The sequence below is a fragment of the Sander lucioperca genome, chromosome 13 (genome assembly GCF_008315115.2).
Source record: "Sander lucioperca isolate FBNREF2018 chromosome 13, SLUC_FBN_1.2, whole genome shotgun sequence".
Taxonomy (NCBI): Eukaryota; Metazoa; Chordata; class Actinopteri; order Perciformes; family Percidae; genus Sander; species Sander lucioperca.
The window spans coordinates 26,402,209-26,421,397 of record NC_050185.1 but is presented as its reverse complement, the minus strand read 5'-3'; the positions used below and the strand labels follow the sequence as shown (position 1 = coordinate 26,421,397).

The 19,189-nt window shown below is 39.9% G+C and overlaps 2 protein-coding genes across 2 annotated transcripts; both read right to left on the bottom strand.

The window, feature by feature from the left end:
- Positions 1–290: 290 nt before the first annotated feature.
- On the bottom strand, positions 291–3,166 carry LOC116060373 (olfactory receptor 10J4-like). The gene is made up of 4 exons (XM_031313909.1): positions 3,163–3,166; positions 1,626–1,813; positions 870–1,532; positions 291–455 (listed from the first exon to the last, which is right to left on the bottom strand). The coding sequence occupies exons 1-4, from the start codon at positions 3,164–3,166 to the stop codon at positions 291–293; spliced, it is 1,020 nt and encodes a 339-aa protein (XP_031169769.1).
- A 5,257-nt stretch (positions 3,167–8,423) lies between these two features.
- On the bottom strand, positions 8,424–17,699 carry LOC116060372 (olfactory receptor 5AN1-like). The gene is made up of 5 exons (XM_035991024.1): positions 17,538–17,699; positions 13,146–13,167; positions 10,061–10,248; positions 9,301–9,963; positions 8,424–8,588 (listed from the first exon to the last, which is right to left on the bottom strand). Exons 1-5 carry the CDS (start codon positions 17,697–17,699, stop codon positions 8,424–8,426), a joined length of 1,200 nt encoding a protein of 399 aa, XP_035846917.1.
- Between the last annotated feature and the right edge of the window lie 1,490 nt (positions 17,700–19,189).

Genomic DNA, 19,189 nt, shown 5'->3' with positions numbered 1-19,189 from the left:
ATTGCTTGACATCCAGAATGTGGCTTATGTGCCGGATGTCCATTACATTCTGCTCTCTGTGTGTTGCCGTTCTCATAATCCCTTCACTTTGGGAAACAACAACCTTTGAGCTAGCAAGTTACATGCTGAAAATGGCAAGTTTTGAAGAAGATTTGCAACAAGGCATGCCTGCTTGTTTTTTTCTGGGAGTTATTGTAAAGATTTACAAAGAATATGAAAAAATCGCATGATTTCTAAATAGGTTTCCTTTCTTAATTCCAAATTGACAAATTCCAAATTTTCTCTCCCAGTCAGGACACTGTGTTGATGTCTTTTCTGGGTAACACAGCAGAAGGTCTGAACCTGCCCAGCGTCCTTATGATAGACTCTCGCAGCTCCTTGTTCCTCAGACTGTAGATCATCGGGTTTAGGAAAGGAGTCAGAGCGGCGTACAACACAGACACAATGATACGAACCTGAAACAAATTTAAAAAAATGTATAACACAAACATACAAGGTTCCTTAAGGACATCTGGCATTTTTTACTGCTAGCAGCAGGACCTGAGAATGACAAGGTTCTTCCGTGCTGATGTTTATTATGATGTCTTCTATATTTCACATGATTAAGTATTACAATATCTAAAAGACATCTCAGCAACTTTGTCTGCTGTGCAAGGCAACAGGAAGGGGTTGAAAGCTTTGGAAAACACGTACAAAAAAACACAAGTAAGTGGTCAGTCAAGCTGCTGCTTCCAAGGTCAAAGATAAAACTTCAAACTCCTTGCTAGTCTTTTTTGATGTCATGTGTTCAGTACCAGTATTTTAAAGGTCATTCTTGGTGGACATATGTGCGTATATGTAATGTACTAAAACAATATTTTTTTTCATACCTCTGGTGAAAAGTTTCCCACACGGTAGGAGATGTATACAAACGAGGCCGAGCTGTAAGAGATGAACACGACAGTCAGGTGAGCGGCACACGTCCCGAAGGCCTTCAGTCTCTGAGCGACACCCATCTTCGATATGGAAACACCAATCAGGACATAGGAGGTGAGGATGAGGACTCCTGTGGTCAGTAGTGCAACCAAAGCTATAGAAAGGGACACAATGCCATCCACTGAGGTGTCACCGCACACCAGTCGCCTTACAGATGACGGGTCGCACCAGCCATGTTTTACCACATTCGGGCCGCAGTAAGACCGCAGCAAGGACATTGAAAAGGCTGGCAGCGTGCAGCAGGTGCCGAAGCTCCAGGCTCCTGCGATAAGGAGCAGTCGAACGGGCCGAGTCATGATGGCAGTGTAGCGCAGAGGGTTGCAGATGGCCACGTAGCGGTCGTACGCCATGACAGTCAGCATGGAACGGCCGGTAACTGCTAGCTGAACAAAGAAATACATCTGGAAGAAGCAGCCCGGGTAGGAAATGGTATTCATGTCTGTCAGGAAGCCGGCTAGCATTTGAGGGATGGTGGTGGTGGTGTAGACGATGTCAACAAAGGAGAGGTTGTAGAGGAAGAAATACATGGGGGAGTTAAGCTTCGGATCAGTCAACGCCTGCATGAGAAAAAACAGTGGCAGTGATTACCATACGAATAGTTGCAGGACTGAATAAACTGCTTTAACTAAATAGAAGGCTTTGTTTTGTACCACAAAAATGATCATGCTGTTTCCTCCCAGGATGGTGATGTAACCCAGAAGCAGGATGACAAAAAATATAATCTTTTTCTCGCCAAGGCTGGCGAGGCCCTCAATGATGAAGAAAGTGACGCCATCAGGCTCCCAGGTGCCGTTGACAAAGCTGGCTCTATGATTGGTCGACAAGGGGAGTTGTGAATCTGGAGAGGGAGTGAGGAAAATGAGGTGTCAGTGATAATTTACAGACAGGACATCAGAAGACAGAGAGGAGTTTTATAGTCCATTTTTCAATCTGTGCATGGTACATTTTACCATAGTGTGTTAATATTTCCATGATCATTTTTCATACAGATATAGAAATAGATTGTGTTTATTGAGACAAGACCGAGACTTTGAGGGTTTGAGACCAAGGCAGGGCGAGACCGAGTCAAGACCGAGACCAGATTTGTGTCAGACAGCCAGAGCTTCTTCTCCTGTCTCCTGCATTTACTTTCTTGGGAGTGCGTCTAAAGGGAGCAGGGAGAGGGGGGTTTACGGTAACAAATTCAAATTAGATATAAGTCAAGTTAATGGTTGCATTTGGAAGTTTTAACACATAGACGTAAATCAGACACAGCACATGCACAGGCAATTTAACGAAATCCCTGCAGTTGTGGTCTTGACCTTCAAACATTGGGACCAAGACCGATCTCGAGTACTACAGATCTCGAGTACTACAACACTGCATAACATAACTGTGAGTGGCTATTTTCATACAAAAGGAATATATATATTTGTTCTGCCATTATAACATATAAACGTGAAATATGTTCTTATTTGGTGTAATGATACTTTCTGGTTATTTCTGTATCATAGGACAGATTTATAACATATTGGGCTTTAATATGGTCAGGAAAAAAAGAAAAATGTGTTAATTTGGCAATAAGTATTATGGTTCATATTTAATTTGAGTTTTCCCTAATCATCTAGCACACACATACAAACATAACAATGCCATACAAATAGACAACCTGGTTAATTGAAAATATGCATAACTAAGCAGAATAAGAAGCAAAAGGAAAGAAACATTTTATGTACGTACAAACTAGGTTGTATTAAAAAAACTATTATTAATAAAATAACGTACACTAAAAAAACTAAACAAGAAAATAATGATAATCATGCTAAATCAAAATTAAAGAGCCTTAAAACAACATGGTTAGCCACAGCATATGAAGAGCAACATTCCACCGAATCAGCCCAGCCCATCTGCTGCAATAACTATTATTATTTTACACATTAACCCTCTGAGGACAAAAGACGCACTGGCGCATCCAAACGATGTTTGACAAAATTCTAACTCAAAAAGCGATATTACAAGATCTCATTTCAGACATTTATGTACTATTTTAATCATACATAACCTGAAAGACTTTGGTGATCTCATTTCAAGCACCAAAACAATTCGTACAACACATCATAAGTTAAGGTTTTTTTTCAGAAAGAGATTTGAGGAACATCAAAAAGCAAACATCAATGTTGCAGCTTTAGCGCCAAATTATCTCTTTACCCATTGCTCTGGAACAAATGTGGGCATCACTATACGGAAAGCTGAGTCCGTTCTGAACATTTTGATATGAAACAAACGGGGATCAGTTTATATGCAAATACCCTAAAAAGGTAAATTTAAGAAGATATGTGAAAATGCCCTCAGACCTCAGAGGGTTAAGCAGTATATGGAAAAACAATAAAAAGAAAAATGTCAACAAAACTGATCCGTATAAATGACAAAGCTCACAGTATGTAGGACATCTGTGTGAAAGCCAGCGTTACTTGAAGTAAATTTATCACAGAATCTGAAGGTGTCGATGCTTTTTTCACTTTCAGATCATTACATGTCATTTAGCTGACGCTTTTATCCAAAGCAAATTGCTACATATGTCAGAGGTAACATGCCTCTGAAGCAACTAGGGGTTAAGTGTCTTGCTCAGGGACACATTGGTTGATGTGGCACAGTGGGAATTGAACCCAGGTCTCCCACACCAAAGCCATGTGTCATATCCACTGCGCCATCACTGCCCATCAAGTAGGTTTCATTTTCTAACACCTCAAAAATGCTGCAAAAAAGACACATGAATGTAGTTTACAGCTACGGCATTCTACCATAAGAGCAGTTAATAGTTCAGCACTGAGATATATGCAGACTTTCTCTTAAAAAGTTGTGAAAATAATGTGTCATAGCCTTCAATCATTGACAAACAATTACACTGAACAAACAAATTCAGATTTTAACTCTTTGCAACCGTAGCATCATTATTACACATTACATTTGTTTTCTGTTGTTTAGAACTGAAAACATATTTCTGTAACTTCATATTTGATGACACTGGACATCATCAAAACAGTATATCACACAATCAGCAAAACATAATGAAAAGCACAGAAACATTTACAGACCTCTGGGGCTTTTAGGTGAAATATCAAACGGCAAAAGCTCCATCTCTCCTCAGCAGACAGACAGAAGAAATTTGCTGTCAAGAGACAATAAGTGCAGAATAACTACACTGCAAAAATGAAAAGCTGTGTATGTTTTCATTTGTGCACAAACTTAGTTGGATTGCACAAATGACAAAGTCCAAACAATTTTAAACTTTAAAAAGCTCTACACCTGCAGACAACAAAACAATACTCTCTTTCATTCATCATTTCATTTTACTTTTTTAAAAGTGCAATTTAACACCTGGACATGGTTTTATGAATAAGATATCATCATCTTACCTGAAGATATTGTGCTGCTCAGTCAGGTTTAGTGAGATGGAAGCAGAACTTCATCCAAGTCTACTTTCTGCCTTTTGAAAAGCAACTGACCTTTTTCCTAAATATAATGGAGATTATGGTGAGACCAAAACAACATTAATTACAGAAAGTGACATCATTAAAGCATAAATTGTACACAGGACAGTAACAGAATACCAAAGGGACCTATTTTAAGTTGCCTTTGTGGTTATAAAGGAGCGCCTAAAGAAAACATAAGAAAGATAATTGTCCTTGTTGCCAAGGTAAAACTTCATTATAGGAGCTCTTACTGTACTTAATTGGTTGTGTGTGTGTGTGTGTGTGTGTGTGTGTGTGTGTGTGTGTGAGAGAGAGAGAGAGAGAGAGAGAGAGAGAGAGAGAGAGAGAGAGAGAGAGAGAGAGAGAGAGAGAGAGAGAGATAGAGAGAGTAGTCAAACCTGTTGTGGGACAAGTTGGACAGCAGTAGTTAGTCTGAATCAGGGTTCATTTGCAGTTAAATAGTAGAGTAGTGACCGGTTGTACGATTTTAATAAACAGAATATGTGATTGGTCTTTAGATTCTGTCTCCAGGCTGGCAGACGAGACACTTTAACAATGTTCATCAAACTGAAATCCCTCTTTACATTGACCTTTACGTTTCTTTTGGCCATGCATCTCTACCGTAGCCCTGCAAACTTGGCTGGTTTGTGTACAACTCACATCAACGTTGCAGCTTTAGCGCCAAATTATCTCTTTACCCATTGCTCTGGAACAAATGTGGGCATCACTATACGGAAAGATGAGTCTGTTCTGAACATTTTGATATGAAACAAACGGGGATCAGTTTATATGCAAATACCCTAAAAAGGTAAATTTAAGAAGATATGTGAAAATGCCCTCAGACCTCAGAGGGTTAAGTAGTATATGGAAAAACAATAAAAAGAAAAATGTCAACAAAACTGATCCGTATAAATGACAAAGCTCACGGTCTGTAGGACATCTTTGTGAAAGCCAGCATTAATTGAAGTAAATTTATCACAAAATCTGAAGATGTCGATGCTTTTTTCACTTTCAAATCATTACATTACATGTCATTTAGCTGACTTTTATCCAAAGTGACATTTGTCATAGGTAACATGCCTCTGGAGCAACTAGGGGTTAAGTGTCTTGCTCAGGGACACATTGGTTCATGTAGCGCAGTGGGAATTGAATCCGCATCTGCCACACTCCCAACAAAGCCAGAATTCTTGGTGTAGTCATGGACTCAGACCTGAATTTCATCAGCCACATTAAGACAATTACAAATCAGCCTACAATCACCTTAAGAATATATCAATGGGGGCGCCAGGATAGCTCAGTTGATAGAGCAGGCGCCCATAAATAGAGGTAAACTCCTCGATGCAGCAGGCCTGGGTTTGACTCCGACCTGCGGCCCTTTGCTGCATGTCATTCCCCCTCTCACTCCCCTTTCATGTCTTCAGCTGTCCTTTCAAATAAAGGCCTAAAATGCCCCTAAAAAAAAAGAATATATCAATGGTTAAAGGATGGATGTCTCAGTAGGATTTGTAAAAACTTGTCCATGCAGAACACAGTCTGTCCAGTCCTCACAAAGCCCAAGAGAGTGGATCACGTTTATCAGTGTTTTTTGCCCCCAACGGCTCCTTCCAGGCAGCGCTGCCTGGAAGGCACTAGGATTAGGCACTGGTTAGGGTTAGGGTTAGGGTTAGGTGCCTTGGAGACAGCGGTCGCAGCGCTGCCTGGAAGGAGCAGTTGGGGGCAAAAAACACCATAGAGCGTGGATCACATGACTCCCGTTCTTAGGTCTTAACAATGGCTTCCAAATAATCATTTCAAAATACTTCTGTTGGTTTATAAAGCACTGAACGGTTTATTCCTTATCTTTTGCTACATTATGAACCATCCGGACCACTTGGAGAAGCATGGTTCAGTTTTTATGCCCCAGCTATCTGGAACAAACTCCCATAAACCTGCAGGTCCCCTGCAACTCTGTTCTTTTAAATCAAGGCTGTAGACTTTTCTTTTTGATGCTGCCTTTTTAAAGTAATTGGTTTTCCAGAATGACCTTTGTGTGTTATGAAATATTTTTATGGTTGTGAAACTATTTAGGGAAAAGAAACTTTTGATAAACCTTTTAATATACGGTATTATGCAATTGGGCATTGTGCAATACAGAAGTTATTGACGACAGCGTGAGGTAACGGGAAATTTGCAATCATTATCAAAATGAAGTGCAATACGAGGGGGAGAATGTGTTGTGGGTTCTCTTTTGTTCTTCTGTGATTGTAAGGAACGGTAAAGGGGTATTGTGTGTGGTTATTAGATGTTCATTGAAGCACTGGATGAGATAATGTATGATTATGTTCTATGTAGGGATAATGTATGATTATGTTTGTTATGTAGGTTAACTGTATGTTTTTAGTGTGTTTATGTGCGATGTCGCCATTCGTTTCCCTCAAATGCCCAAGACGAATATCTCCTATAGGAGACAATAAAGGCTTATCTTATTGTATCTTAATATGCTGAAATTCTGTGTGACATAGAAATCTGACTATTATTTGTATCACTTTGTTTGATTGTTTATTGCAACTTGTCTTATTGAAGGCCCAGGGTCCAGAGCCACGGTTCGCCATTTAGTGGAACTGACAATAATCTTAAACATGACAAGCAGACACAACTACACACTGATTTTAGAAGAAGTTACAAGCCAAACAAGGTTAGGTTTCACTGGTTTTAATTTAAACAGTGTGTTGTGTTTTAAAAGCTTTCCAGATGTAAAATAATAATTTTAAATGTAACCAGCAACAACATCTGTCAAGAAAATGTAGTGGATTAGAAGTACAAAATGGAATAAAATGGAAATACTCTAGTAAAGTACAATTACCTTAAAATGTACTACAGTCCTTGAATAAAGATATTTGGTTACATTTCACAACTGAGCAAGTCTCCTGACTTTTTGTAGCTCTCTGACTGCAGATTGTGAAAAGAAGTCACAGGGAATGAGCTTCCTGGTTAAGACCTTAATTGGCTGTAATTGGGCACCTAGAGGCCCTGATGTTGTCTAGGATGCCACACAGGTTACATTTTAATTAAACATGTTTGGCAACAGAAGGTGTAAACAGCAAACCATTAGACAAATTAATTGACATAAGACATAATCAAACATCCTTTTAACATTTATTTTCATATTGGTCCATCCATTCATACAGTTTGTGGGGAAAAAAACTGTTCTTGTTGAGAAGGGACCTTTAGTTAGCATATTTAATTAAAGAATAATTAAATGAACAATGAGTAGTAGTTTCTTAAAAACAATGTTTAGACTAATACAAAACTAACCCCCCTTAATCATCAGTATCTGGCCGGATTTTCTTATTTATCTGTGTTCGGGGCTTTTTTGGGGGCGTTAACCTATATAACATAGCAACCAGGTGCCAGGAGGAAGCTACAAAAATGGCAGACACAACGCCTAAAAACCACAATTATAGCAAGGTGAAACACCTACAAAGCTTGCTTGAAAATGAGACTAAATCTGGGAATTGGCTTTTGCCCACGGGGGAGGAGGAGCCAACTTTGAATGTTGTGTTTACAAACCGCAACGGACAAAATCTACTCATTCTGCCTTTATGTGACCCTGTTATTCAAATTTCAAATAGAAAGTTAATGAAAAGACAGCTGAACAGCATGAGAAACATGAACATCATGCTGTACTGAAGAAAACAAACGCATTATGAAAATGTTTACTGAGGTAATAAATTCATTTTGAGAAATAAGGTAAATTTCTCTTGGACTTCTTTAGAAACAGACTTCTTTTGGAGCCAGTGGAGTCGCCCCCTGCTGGAAATTATACAGAATGCAGGTTACGACACTTCCACGCACTTTCAGGCCCGGAAGCTTTGTCCATTATTTATTTACCGTCTATGGGTAGAACATACAATTCCAAAAGACTGGTTTAAAAATCATATAATTTCTGAATATATTGCTCTAAAGCACAGTCTTTTTTGAATTACAAATGAACATCGAGCAGGTTTTCTCTCCCAGTCAGGACACTGTGTTGATGTCCTTTGTGGGTAACACAGCAGAAGGTCTGAACCTGCCCAGCATCCTTATGATAGACTCTCGCAGCTCCTTGTTCCTCAGACTGTAGATCATTGGGTTTAGGAAAGGAGTCAGAGCAGCATACAACACAGACACAATGATACGAACCTGAAACAAAATAAAAAAAAATGTTTTATTGAACACACAGGGTTCACTTAGGACATTTTACATTTCTAGTATAATAAAAAAGCATATAATAATCAAAACATAATGAAGTGACCTATTGCTTTTATAAAACATCATCAAGTATAGCAATTTGGTGGCGGAGTTGGTTCAGGCGCACATATAATTAGAGTTATATGAAAAGCCCCAAAAATAAATAATCTAAGTATAGCAATTTGAAAGTTATAGTCACAGTCCAATAAAAAAAAAGTTATAAGAAATTTTTCTAAACCTATCCAAGTATTTTGTTACCTAAACCTCACTATCCTGCATTTTCAAAAATTACGCCAAAGGGCCCTGACTAAGCGGCCTTATTTGGCAAGTCGAGAGTGAGAATGTGTTGCTGTGGTTAAATGTAACAGAAGTTACAAACTTCGGACACATGATTAAGAACTAAAATATCTCCACGACAACTATGCAACTTCGTCTGCAGAGCAAGGCCACAGGAAGTGGTTGAAAGCTTTGGTAAGACAAGTATTTGGTCTGCTTCCAAGTTCAAAAATGAACCTTTGAACTACTTGCTAGTCTTTTATGAGGTTATGTATTCAACACTAGTATTTTAAGGTACTTTTTGTTGGACATATGTGAGTATATGTATATGTGATGTACTAAAACAAGGGCAAACGTAAATATAACAGCTGGATGATTTGTCTCGTACCTCTGGTGAAAAGTTTCCCACCCGGTAGGAGATGTATACAAACGAGGCCGAGGTGTAAGAGATGGATACCACACTCAGGTGGGCGGCACACGTCCCGAAGGCCTTCAGCCTCTGAGCGACACCCATCCTCGATATAGAAATACCAATCAGGATATAGGAGGTAAGGATGAGGACTCCTGTACTCAGTAGCGACACTATAGCGGAGGAAAGCGACATAACGCTCTCAACTGAGGTGTCACCGCACACTAGCCGCCTTACAGACGACGGGTCGCACCAGCCATGTTTTACCACATTCAGGCCGCAGTAAGACCGCGGCAAGGACAGGGAGATGGTTGGCAGGATGCATAGGTTGCCGAAGCTCCAGGCTCCTGCGATGAGGAGCAGCCGGACAGTCCGAGTCATGACAGCAGTGTAGCGCAGAGGGTTGCAAATGGCCACGTAGCGGTCGTACGCCATGACAGTCAGAATGGAACGGCTGGTAATTCCTAGCTGAATGACAAAATACATCTGAAGGAAGCAGCCTGGGAAAGAAATGGTATTCACGTCTGTCAGGAAGCCAGATAGCATTTTGGGGATGGTGGTGGTGGTGTAGACGATGTCAACAAAGGAGAGGTTGTAGAGGAAGAAATACATGGGAGTGTTGAGCTTTGGATCAGTCAATGCCTGCATGAGAAAAAACAGTGGCAATTACCATAGGAATAATTCCATTTTAAGACTGAGGCAATTGTGATTCAACTAAATAGAAGGCTTTGTTTTGTACCACAAAAATGATCATGCTGTTTCCTCCCAGGATGGTGATGTAACCCAGAAGCATCGTGACAAAAATAATAATTTTTTTCTCTCCAAGGTTGGTGAGGCCCTGAATGATGAAGAAAGTGACGCCATCAGGCTCCCAAGTGCCGTTGACAAAGCTGGCTCTGTGATTGGTTGACAAGGGAAGGTATGAATCTGGAGAGGGAGTGAGGAAAGAGAGGCATCAGTGATTATTCACAGAGAGGAGTGTTAGTTCATATTTCCATCACCTAAATAAATATAAAAAATTTGTTAAAGGTGCACTATGATTTCCTGCATGACGTCACTTCTGTTGACGTTCCAAGTAAATACCAAACAAAACAGAACAAGCTCGCCTCTTCCCCCATGTTTCCGTAACTGTCATGACTAACTGACTTACTGTCACTAACCCCCACCCCCTTCCCCAACCATCTTGTCGGTGATTGGCTGTTGAATGTTGTTTGTTGTATTTTGGTGCACAGTAGAGCTTAGATCGGGCCCAAAAAATCAAGCCCGACCCTACCCGAGCCCGTGCACGTTGTGTCCAAGCCCGGCCCGGCCTGACATATTAACTGTAATTGTGAGCCCGAGCCTGATTTAAACCCGATTTTAATATGTGGACCGTTATAACTGACCTTCTCAACTACAATTCCGAGTTGTTTGAACTACAGAAATCTGGTTAGAATTATCTTAATGAATACCGGTAATGCAACAATGACAAAGCATGTAAACTGTGCTGTTTGTTTATTCAGAATGGAATGGATCGCAAATGGATCCGAATGAAGAAACGTAAAAAAGAAACTCGACCCTAGCAGCTCCCTCAGCCGAATAGTGTGGGTAACAGATCAAGGCAGCAACATAATCAAAGCCCTGGAACCATATAGGAGACTTTCTTGTCTCGATCACCTAATTGGCTGACAACAGTGCTGCAGAGGGGGGGGGGAGACGCGATGTAGCACAGTCTACCTCACACTCAAGTCAGTGCAGGACATACACCTAGAGCTACGGGAGAAGCTGGAGAGGCATAGCTTGCTCCCCACCGAATAAGGCTAATAAAGTAATGATTAAAAAAACACAAATGCTTGTTTAAGGGCCCGGTCTGATCATAGCGGCGTAAAATGTCCCGGCTTGGGCTCGGGCAGAGAATCTAAACTCTAGTGCACAGCCTGTGCCCCTAGTGTTTGGTTGACGTTTACGACCCCTGTGTTGTCTCCCGATACCTGGCTTTTTTCACAGTGTATTCAGGGGGGCAGGCAGCTAGCGGATCAAGGAGAGATGCCTACGATTTGATACAAAAAAGAAATCGCGCTGAAACCATGCAGGAACTTTTTTTTGGGAATCTCATGGTAGGAATAATGTAATACATTTCAGAATTGTATCTCAATAACTCAATTTCAAATTTTATCCTCATGTTAGCTACTGCAGTCAATGGGAATAGTATATTTAAACATCAGGCAAGAAATACAACCAGAAACCATTTTCCATCACCCAACAGATGACAGGCTGCCCTAATTTTGGAACCCCATTCTTCTGGCTAACTGCCTAACCAATACTAGCTGACTCACTCAACCCTAGACTTCATGCTGGCTAGCGGTGGAATAAATTAAGCACAAAGTCAAGTAATAAATATTATAATGTAATAAACTTCCAGCATGCTAAAAAACCACCTAGGCAGCCATGGAGTGCACCCGAGGAGCCCCTGGAACTGCTCTAACCACTTACTTCACAAAAACAAACTAAAACAAAAAAGGGTCAATGGAGAGAACTAGTGCCCCTCATTGCTTTATCAGGAATAAAGGTTCAAAATGACTTATCAGCCTTCAACTGTTCAGGAAAACATGTTAATATTACCAGGCCAAAGACACCGAAACACACTTACTGAAATATAGCTAGTCCAAGTCAACCTGTTAACCCATACAGATACCAGAGCAAGTCAAAATCTTTGTGAAACACTCCCACAAAGAAAATGTTGCAGTTCTGTTTCCAAGCACAAAGAATCCCAGACAAGACCCCATTTGTGGGCTCCACTATCTGTGTGTGGTCTCCCTTTTTTTTGTTGCCGGCCTTAAGCCAGGCAGGAACATTGACTTTTCCTATTTTTATGACAATTGTTTTTAAACCCCATTTTGAACTGATGATTCAGAAAATTACACATTAGTTTTATAACAGTTTGTTCAGGTCTTGCTCCCTGTGCCTACATGAAACCAATCTCTCCCAAACATAACCGTATTAAATAATCAAGACACATGAATGCAGTTCACAGCTATTACATTGTACGATAAGAGTAGGTAATATCAAGACTTTATGCTATTTAAATAAGTGAAAAACAATTCAACGGACTTTCTCTAAAGTTGTCAAAATGTGGCATTGCCTCAATCATTGGCAACTACACTAAAGCACTGAACAAGGGATAACAAATTCAGACCATCTCTTTGTAATTAAAACATGACAAATCATCTTCTATGTAATAATGACATTCCTTTTTGCTGTATCCATCATCAAAACAGTATATCACACAATCAGCAACACATTATAAAAAGCACAGAAACATTTACAGACCTCTGAGGATTTTAGGTGAAATATCAAACGGCAAAAGCTCCATCTCTCCTCAGCAGACAGACAGAAGAAATTTGCTGTCAAGAGACAACGAGTGCAGAATAACTACACTGCAAAAATGAAAAGCTTTGTATGTGACTTCACCTGTGCACAAGCTAAGTTTGTCAGCACAAATTACAAAGTCATGAAAATTCAAAACTTTAAAAGCAGTACCCCTGCAGGGAACAAAACACTACATCTTCCTATTTTCCTTTTTAAAAGTGCAAACACCTGGACATGGATCATAAATTAGATACCTTACCTTGAGATGTTGCGCTGCTCAGTCAGGTTTAGTGAGATGTAAGCAGAACTTTATAGATGTCGTCTTTTTGCCTTTTCAAGAGCAACTGACCTTTTTTTAAATTATTGGAGATTATGGTGAGACCAAAACAACATTAATTACACAAAATAACATCATTAAAAGCATAAATTGTACACAGGATAGTAACAGAATACCAAAGGGACCTATTTTAAGTTACCTCTGTGGTTATAAACAAGCACCTAAAGAGAACACAAGAAACATAATTGTCCTTGTTGCCAAGGTAATGGAAGTCTGCTTCAAATATTTGACCTCCTAATTAAAGATTAATTATAGAACATCTTACTGTACTTGTGTAATTATGTGTGTGTGCATGCATGTGCATGTGCGTGCGTGCGTGCGTGCGTGCGTGCGTGTGTGTGTGTGCATGCATGTGAGAGTGTTAAGGAAAAACTCAGGAGCAGCACAACTCATTTTGCATACATGAAGATTAGGGAGACCTTGATCAATTACACAGGAACATTTAATGAACACTCACTTGAGGAGAGAATTAACCAGGCAGTACAGTTTAACCACGATGTGTTATTGTGTGGCGTCGTCCCGACTCTGAAGTTCTTGTTCTCCCGAAGGTGTATTTAAACTTCAGGCGTTATGTTTAGCTGAACCATTGAGGTAAACAAAGATATTCACAGGCACCTAAACACAGATGCTAAAGTCTAGTTCAGCCAATCTCTCTCTCTGGGAAGTATGCAAAAGTGTGGAAGGCCCACCGATCTCCAAAAGGAGACAGTGCTGAAACAAATCATTCCTTTATCATGCAGCTGTCTACACTCCTTAAATCTGTAGAGAGACAAATATAATTATATATGAACAGGTTTTGTTATCAGAGACTGGCCTAATACTCTCATCCCCTGACCTGTGGCCTAGGAATGAGTTGATATTGTAAGCTTCCCCATTGTCTCATCATACCACAACATTGTGTTTCTGGAAATTCCACCACAGTGAGTAGTAGTATCTGTTGTTGTCAAGTTGGACAGTAGCAGATAGTTTTGGCCAAGGTTAATTTGCAAGTAAATTGTAAAAATAAATGCATTAATATATACAAAAAAGTGTCCTTCGGCAAGACACTGAACTCTGAATTGCTTACTCATGCTGCACCACTAGTGTGTGTAAGCAAATGTTTATCTCATGAGTGCAGGTTGACCGAATGGCCAGCTGGGCCAGAATAACTTTGAAGCCCAGGAAACTGAGGGGTCTGGTGATCCAACACAGTCTCATTCCCTGTATGACGCATGGTTAAGGACCCCTGGCGTTAATTTTCAACGCCAGGGAGGTACCCGTTGCGTTATTTTTCGACTAGGGGGTCCGTCAGATAGACATTCATGTTAATCTCTCACCGTCAGATATCGACGAAAAAGAAAAAACACGTCTCCCTTAACTCGAAATCTGTGACAGTTTTATTATTGGTATTTTTTGCCCAATAACCGCTGTTTTAATCAACATTATTCACGAGATATTATTATGGTTTATATGTATTTCTTTTAATGTTATTATTTCGGTCTATTTCGGCCAGGGAAGCTGGGTTGCTTTTTTGTTTATTTATATTTTTAAAACTATAACGCTAGATCTATCAACATTTATTTAGATGTTATCATGGTATTCATTTCTTTATTTTAATAATATTATTTCGGTCTTATTACCGAAATATTACAGTATGCTGTAATACAGAACATTACGATATGATCCGAGCGGGACGCATTCAAAGCCCATATCCCACAATGCAACGCGGGCATTCATTCACAGAATCGGGCAGCGATCAGCGGGTTTTTAACGCCAGTATCGTTTCAATATACATATATATACTCAGTGTTTTTATCACCAGCAACAACACGTTGCTCAGCTTTGTTCCAGTAAGTTATACACCGTAATGACGTTTAAACGAATCCGCGGAATACTCCAGAAGTGACGCAGTACGTCCCGCTCAGCGGATAAGAAGATAAAAATACACAATATTCGTAATATTGATGTTTTTGTCTAACGTTGTATTTGAGGATGTAAACAATGAAGATATTAATAATAATAAAATACAGTTTTATGTATTTGTCTCATGTATTGTGTGCTCGGTCGGCCGGCCGGTGACGGCAATCTGAAATGGAATGAAGCCAGCAGCCACGGCAGACAGCAGAAACACAGGAGTCCAACATGTCCCTCCACCCACCCCGGAAGAACTGCAAATACACAAGCTTTGTAACAGCTTCTGTGGCGTCTCTTATGGGAGTTGTAGTTTTTAAATATATTGGTATATTTCTCATAATTAGAAGTTGGTAGTGTATAATTTTGGATACACCCTGGGTTTTTTTGGGATGGGGAACACACTGGTGTCATCAGATTTTAAAAATCTAATCGTTAGGTGAAAATAGCTTATTACCATATTTGACAGTGCTTACAGTGGGTAAACTTTGAAAACCATATCTACATGACAGCTGAGGTCCAGAGCTTTCTAGAACAGCTGGTCCTATGTGTGTAGCTCCTTCTGTTGCTAAATGACAAGCCTTCAAAGATGGACTGGGTTCAAGGTTCAGAGGTCAATATTTCAAAGCAGGAGTAATGGATCCTCTTCAGACTGACATATGTTACTGTCCAGGTTGAGACCTTTCCAACGATGTGTTTTCTATAGTCCTACGACAACGTTTTAATTTTTACATATCATGGAGACCATGTTGCAAGCGATACTTTATTGTCCCCAGAGGGGTATCTGCCTTGAGTTCAAATGCTTCACACATAACACTTAACATATTGTTTTATCATACAGATGATGACTTATAATAAAAAAACAACATAAACAAAGTGATATGTAGTCAGACTGCACATCACACAGCAACAATCTGTTGTTCATCTTTCACAAACAGTGACAAGAGCAACACACAACCATATAATATATCATGAAGCTATTCCCCTGCAGCCCTTAAGCAACATTATTTAAAGTTTTAATTGAAGTAGGTCCAAATTAGGCCTATAGTTTAGAAATGTTAAGTTTACCCATATCTTCTGCCAAAGGATAAGAGCTCATACTTGGCATGGAGAATAAAGATAGATCAGACCATATTATCTGTGCTTGCCTGGAGAGACTGGTTTCTATTCCTCTCCACAACCTTCATGACAGTCATATGAATATGCTCTGTAATGCAGCCTAGTATAACATAAACCCTCTGATTCACCGTGAGTGTCTGCGCTAAATGATAACACACACTTTGAACACGGGCCTTCCAGCCAAAGGTGTTGTCCACATGAACACCAAGGTGCCTAAAGGAGCAGAGCCGATTGATTGGTTCATCATTTATGACCTCTGATAGCCTCTGACCCATGTCACGACCCTTTCCTCAGCTTTTGAAATGGTTGAATTAGATGTGTGAGTTTTGTCTGTGTGCAGTATATAGGCTAAGGCAGAAGTGTGCCCAAAATGCCAAAACACATGTTGTATATGTACACATACCCATACAAAGCACAACTAATAATGCAATGTGATATTAAATCAAACTAAGTCCCACACATAAATATGCTCATGTTTTTTTTTCCTTTTAGTATTTGCTATTAATAGTCATCAACTGCAAAATTAGAAAAATGCATTTTTAAATAACTATGTATGGAAAATAAAATAAAAAAATGCTTCTCTTTGTATATAGTTTATTGGTTTTCACAACAGTACAAGTCAAAACAAATGCAAATTGGTCAAACAAGCCATTAGGCTGTATTTCTAAACACTCAACTGTAGTTTTTTTATATAGTATATATATAAGGCAAATCAAATTGCTTAGCATAAAACACTATTTTTTCATCATTGGTATTTTATTGTGTAAATTCTCACGTGCAACATTCTTCCACAGACGAGGAGCGGTAATTACTACGTCACTTCCGTGGATGTTTTTAAACGTTTTATTACGGTGTATAACTTACTGGAACAAAGCTGAGCAACGTGTTGTTGCTGGTGATAAAAACATTGAGTATATATATGTATGTTGAAGCGATACTGGCGTTGTGGGATATCAGCTTTGAATGCGTCTAGCTCGGATCATATCATAATGTTCTGTATTACAGCATACTGTAATATTTCACCGGTAATAAGACTGAAATAATATTATAACAATAAAGAAATGAATACCATGATAACATCTAAATAAATGTTGATAGATCTAGTGTTTAACAGCGGTTATTGGGCTAAATTTAGATTTCGAGTTAAGGGGGCGTGTTTTTTCTTTCGTCGATATCTGATGGTGAGGGATTAACATGAATGTCTATCTGACGGACCCCCTCGTCGAAAAATAATGCAATGGGTACCTCCCTGGCGTTGAAAATTAACACCAGGGGTCCTTGACCATGCGTCATACATTTGACGAGTAGGGAGTGAGACTGTGTTGGGTGATCAGAAACAGGAAAGAGAGGGGAAACAATTCCATCAAATGCAGACAACCCCATCAAGTGTCTAGAAAAGTGGTATGTCAACGCTCTCTCAAACAGGAACAACATCTCCAGCAAAGGACTGGCTGGGAAAGACACTGCCACAGTCTGCAAATAGATGGAAGATCCATTTTATCAAAGTTGTCCTGTCCACTACTCTGAGGCCAGACGTGGTAATCTGGTCAATGGAAGGAGTCATGAAGAGGCAGCAGAGCAGAAGGCCAGCAAATATCAGCAGCTGGTCAATGGCTGCAGGAACAAAAGCTGGCAGACGTGGTTGTTTCCAGTGGAGGTGGGCTGTAGGAGATTTCCCACACATCGGTGTGGAGTCTGCTGACAAGGGTAGGAGTAAGAGGCCCGCACAGACAAACAGCAGTCAGAAGGTTGGGAGAGGCAGGGGAAAGAGCCTGTTGGCTCTGGCATAAATGGGAGGAGATGAGCTGAAAGCCAGTAGAACAAGGGCAGTGATTGGCCACAGCTGCTGACCAGCCACATGGAGTGCTGTTGTTCAGGGTCAAAACACTCGATAAAAGTTAGGCCCCATCTGCTGAACCCTCTTCCTGGCCAAAGCTAATATTATACTAGCTATAATTAGACTTGTATGGAAGGCATCGCAGAGATGTATAATTATTTTCACCTGGAACAGTGTCTTTTTACCTTTATGTATGATTGTCAACGGATGACGCCATTGCCCTAGCTGCCCGCAATGCGCTCTCACACCTGGACCATAGGAACACATATGTAAAAATGCTTTTCATTGACCATAGTTTAGCAATCAATGCCATTGTGTCTTCAAAGCTCATCATCAAGCTCAGAGACTTGGGACTATGTGACCCCTATGTGACTGGATCCTGAACTTCTCTATGGGCGTCTGCCCATCGACAGTGCTTTACAAGTAAAAGTCCTGCATTTAAAATCGTATTCGTTTCTGTAAAACTTTCTTCAGTGACTGGTATATGATTCTATGTCACGTTATAAGACTGTAAATACTGATGGATCAATGTGTAAGCAGCGAGTTACTGTTGTAGCTTTTCAAGGTGGAGCTAGTTTTAACTAGGGGGTCAGGCCTCTCAATGGTGTTTTGAGTCCCCAACGTCGACTTCAAGGCAGTGCTGCGACCGTCGACTTCAAGGCACCTAATCCTAACTTTAACCCTAACTCTAAACCTAACCCTAACCCTAACCATTGCCTAATCCTAGTGCCTTCCAAGCAGCGCTGCCTGGAAGACGATATTGGGAGCTTAAAACACCCAACACCGGTCAGGCCACTCCAAAGGGTCTTCAGATAAATCTGAGGCATTGGGAGATGATTATTGGGAGAGAAGCAATTTCTGTTTTTAACTATATCGATCTAAAATAAAGCAGAAAGCTAAGGCTTCTATATTTCGCTTCATTGCATTGTACACTCGTGATGACCCTAGTGTGTTAAGTGACGTCCGGTGAAAAATCGCGTGACACCATCGTATTGCAGATAAAACTATGTAAACGCCTTTACACTCTGCTCCTAAAAATGAGCATATGAAGCATTTGAAGATACTCCAAAAAACATCACAATAAGCAAAAATACCAATGTAAGCACTGGCGGACCAATTATATTGCAGATTTCAAAGGTTTAACATTAAAAAAAAATCTTTTGAATTAGTTAATAAATAGACAGTGGAACACATGTATCCTTTGACTGGCACAATATTTAATTCCAAAAGACTAGTTTAAAAATTATATAAACAAGTTTTTGTGCAAGAGGTTTTTTTTATTTCCAAATGGACATTAAGACCCCTGGTTGTTCAGTTGCCTTTTTTCTCTTGTTGGG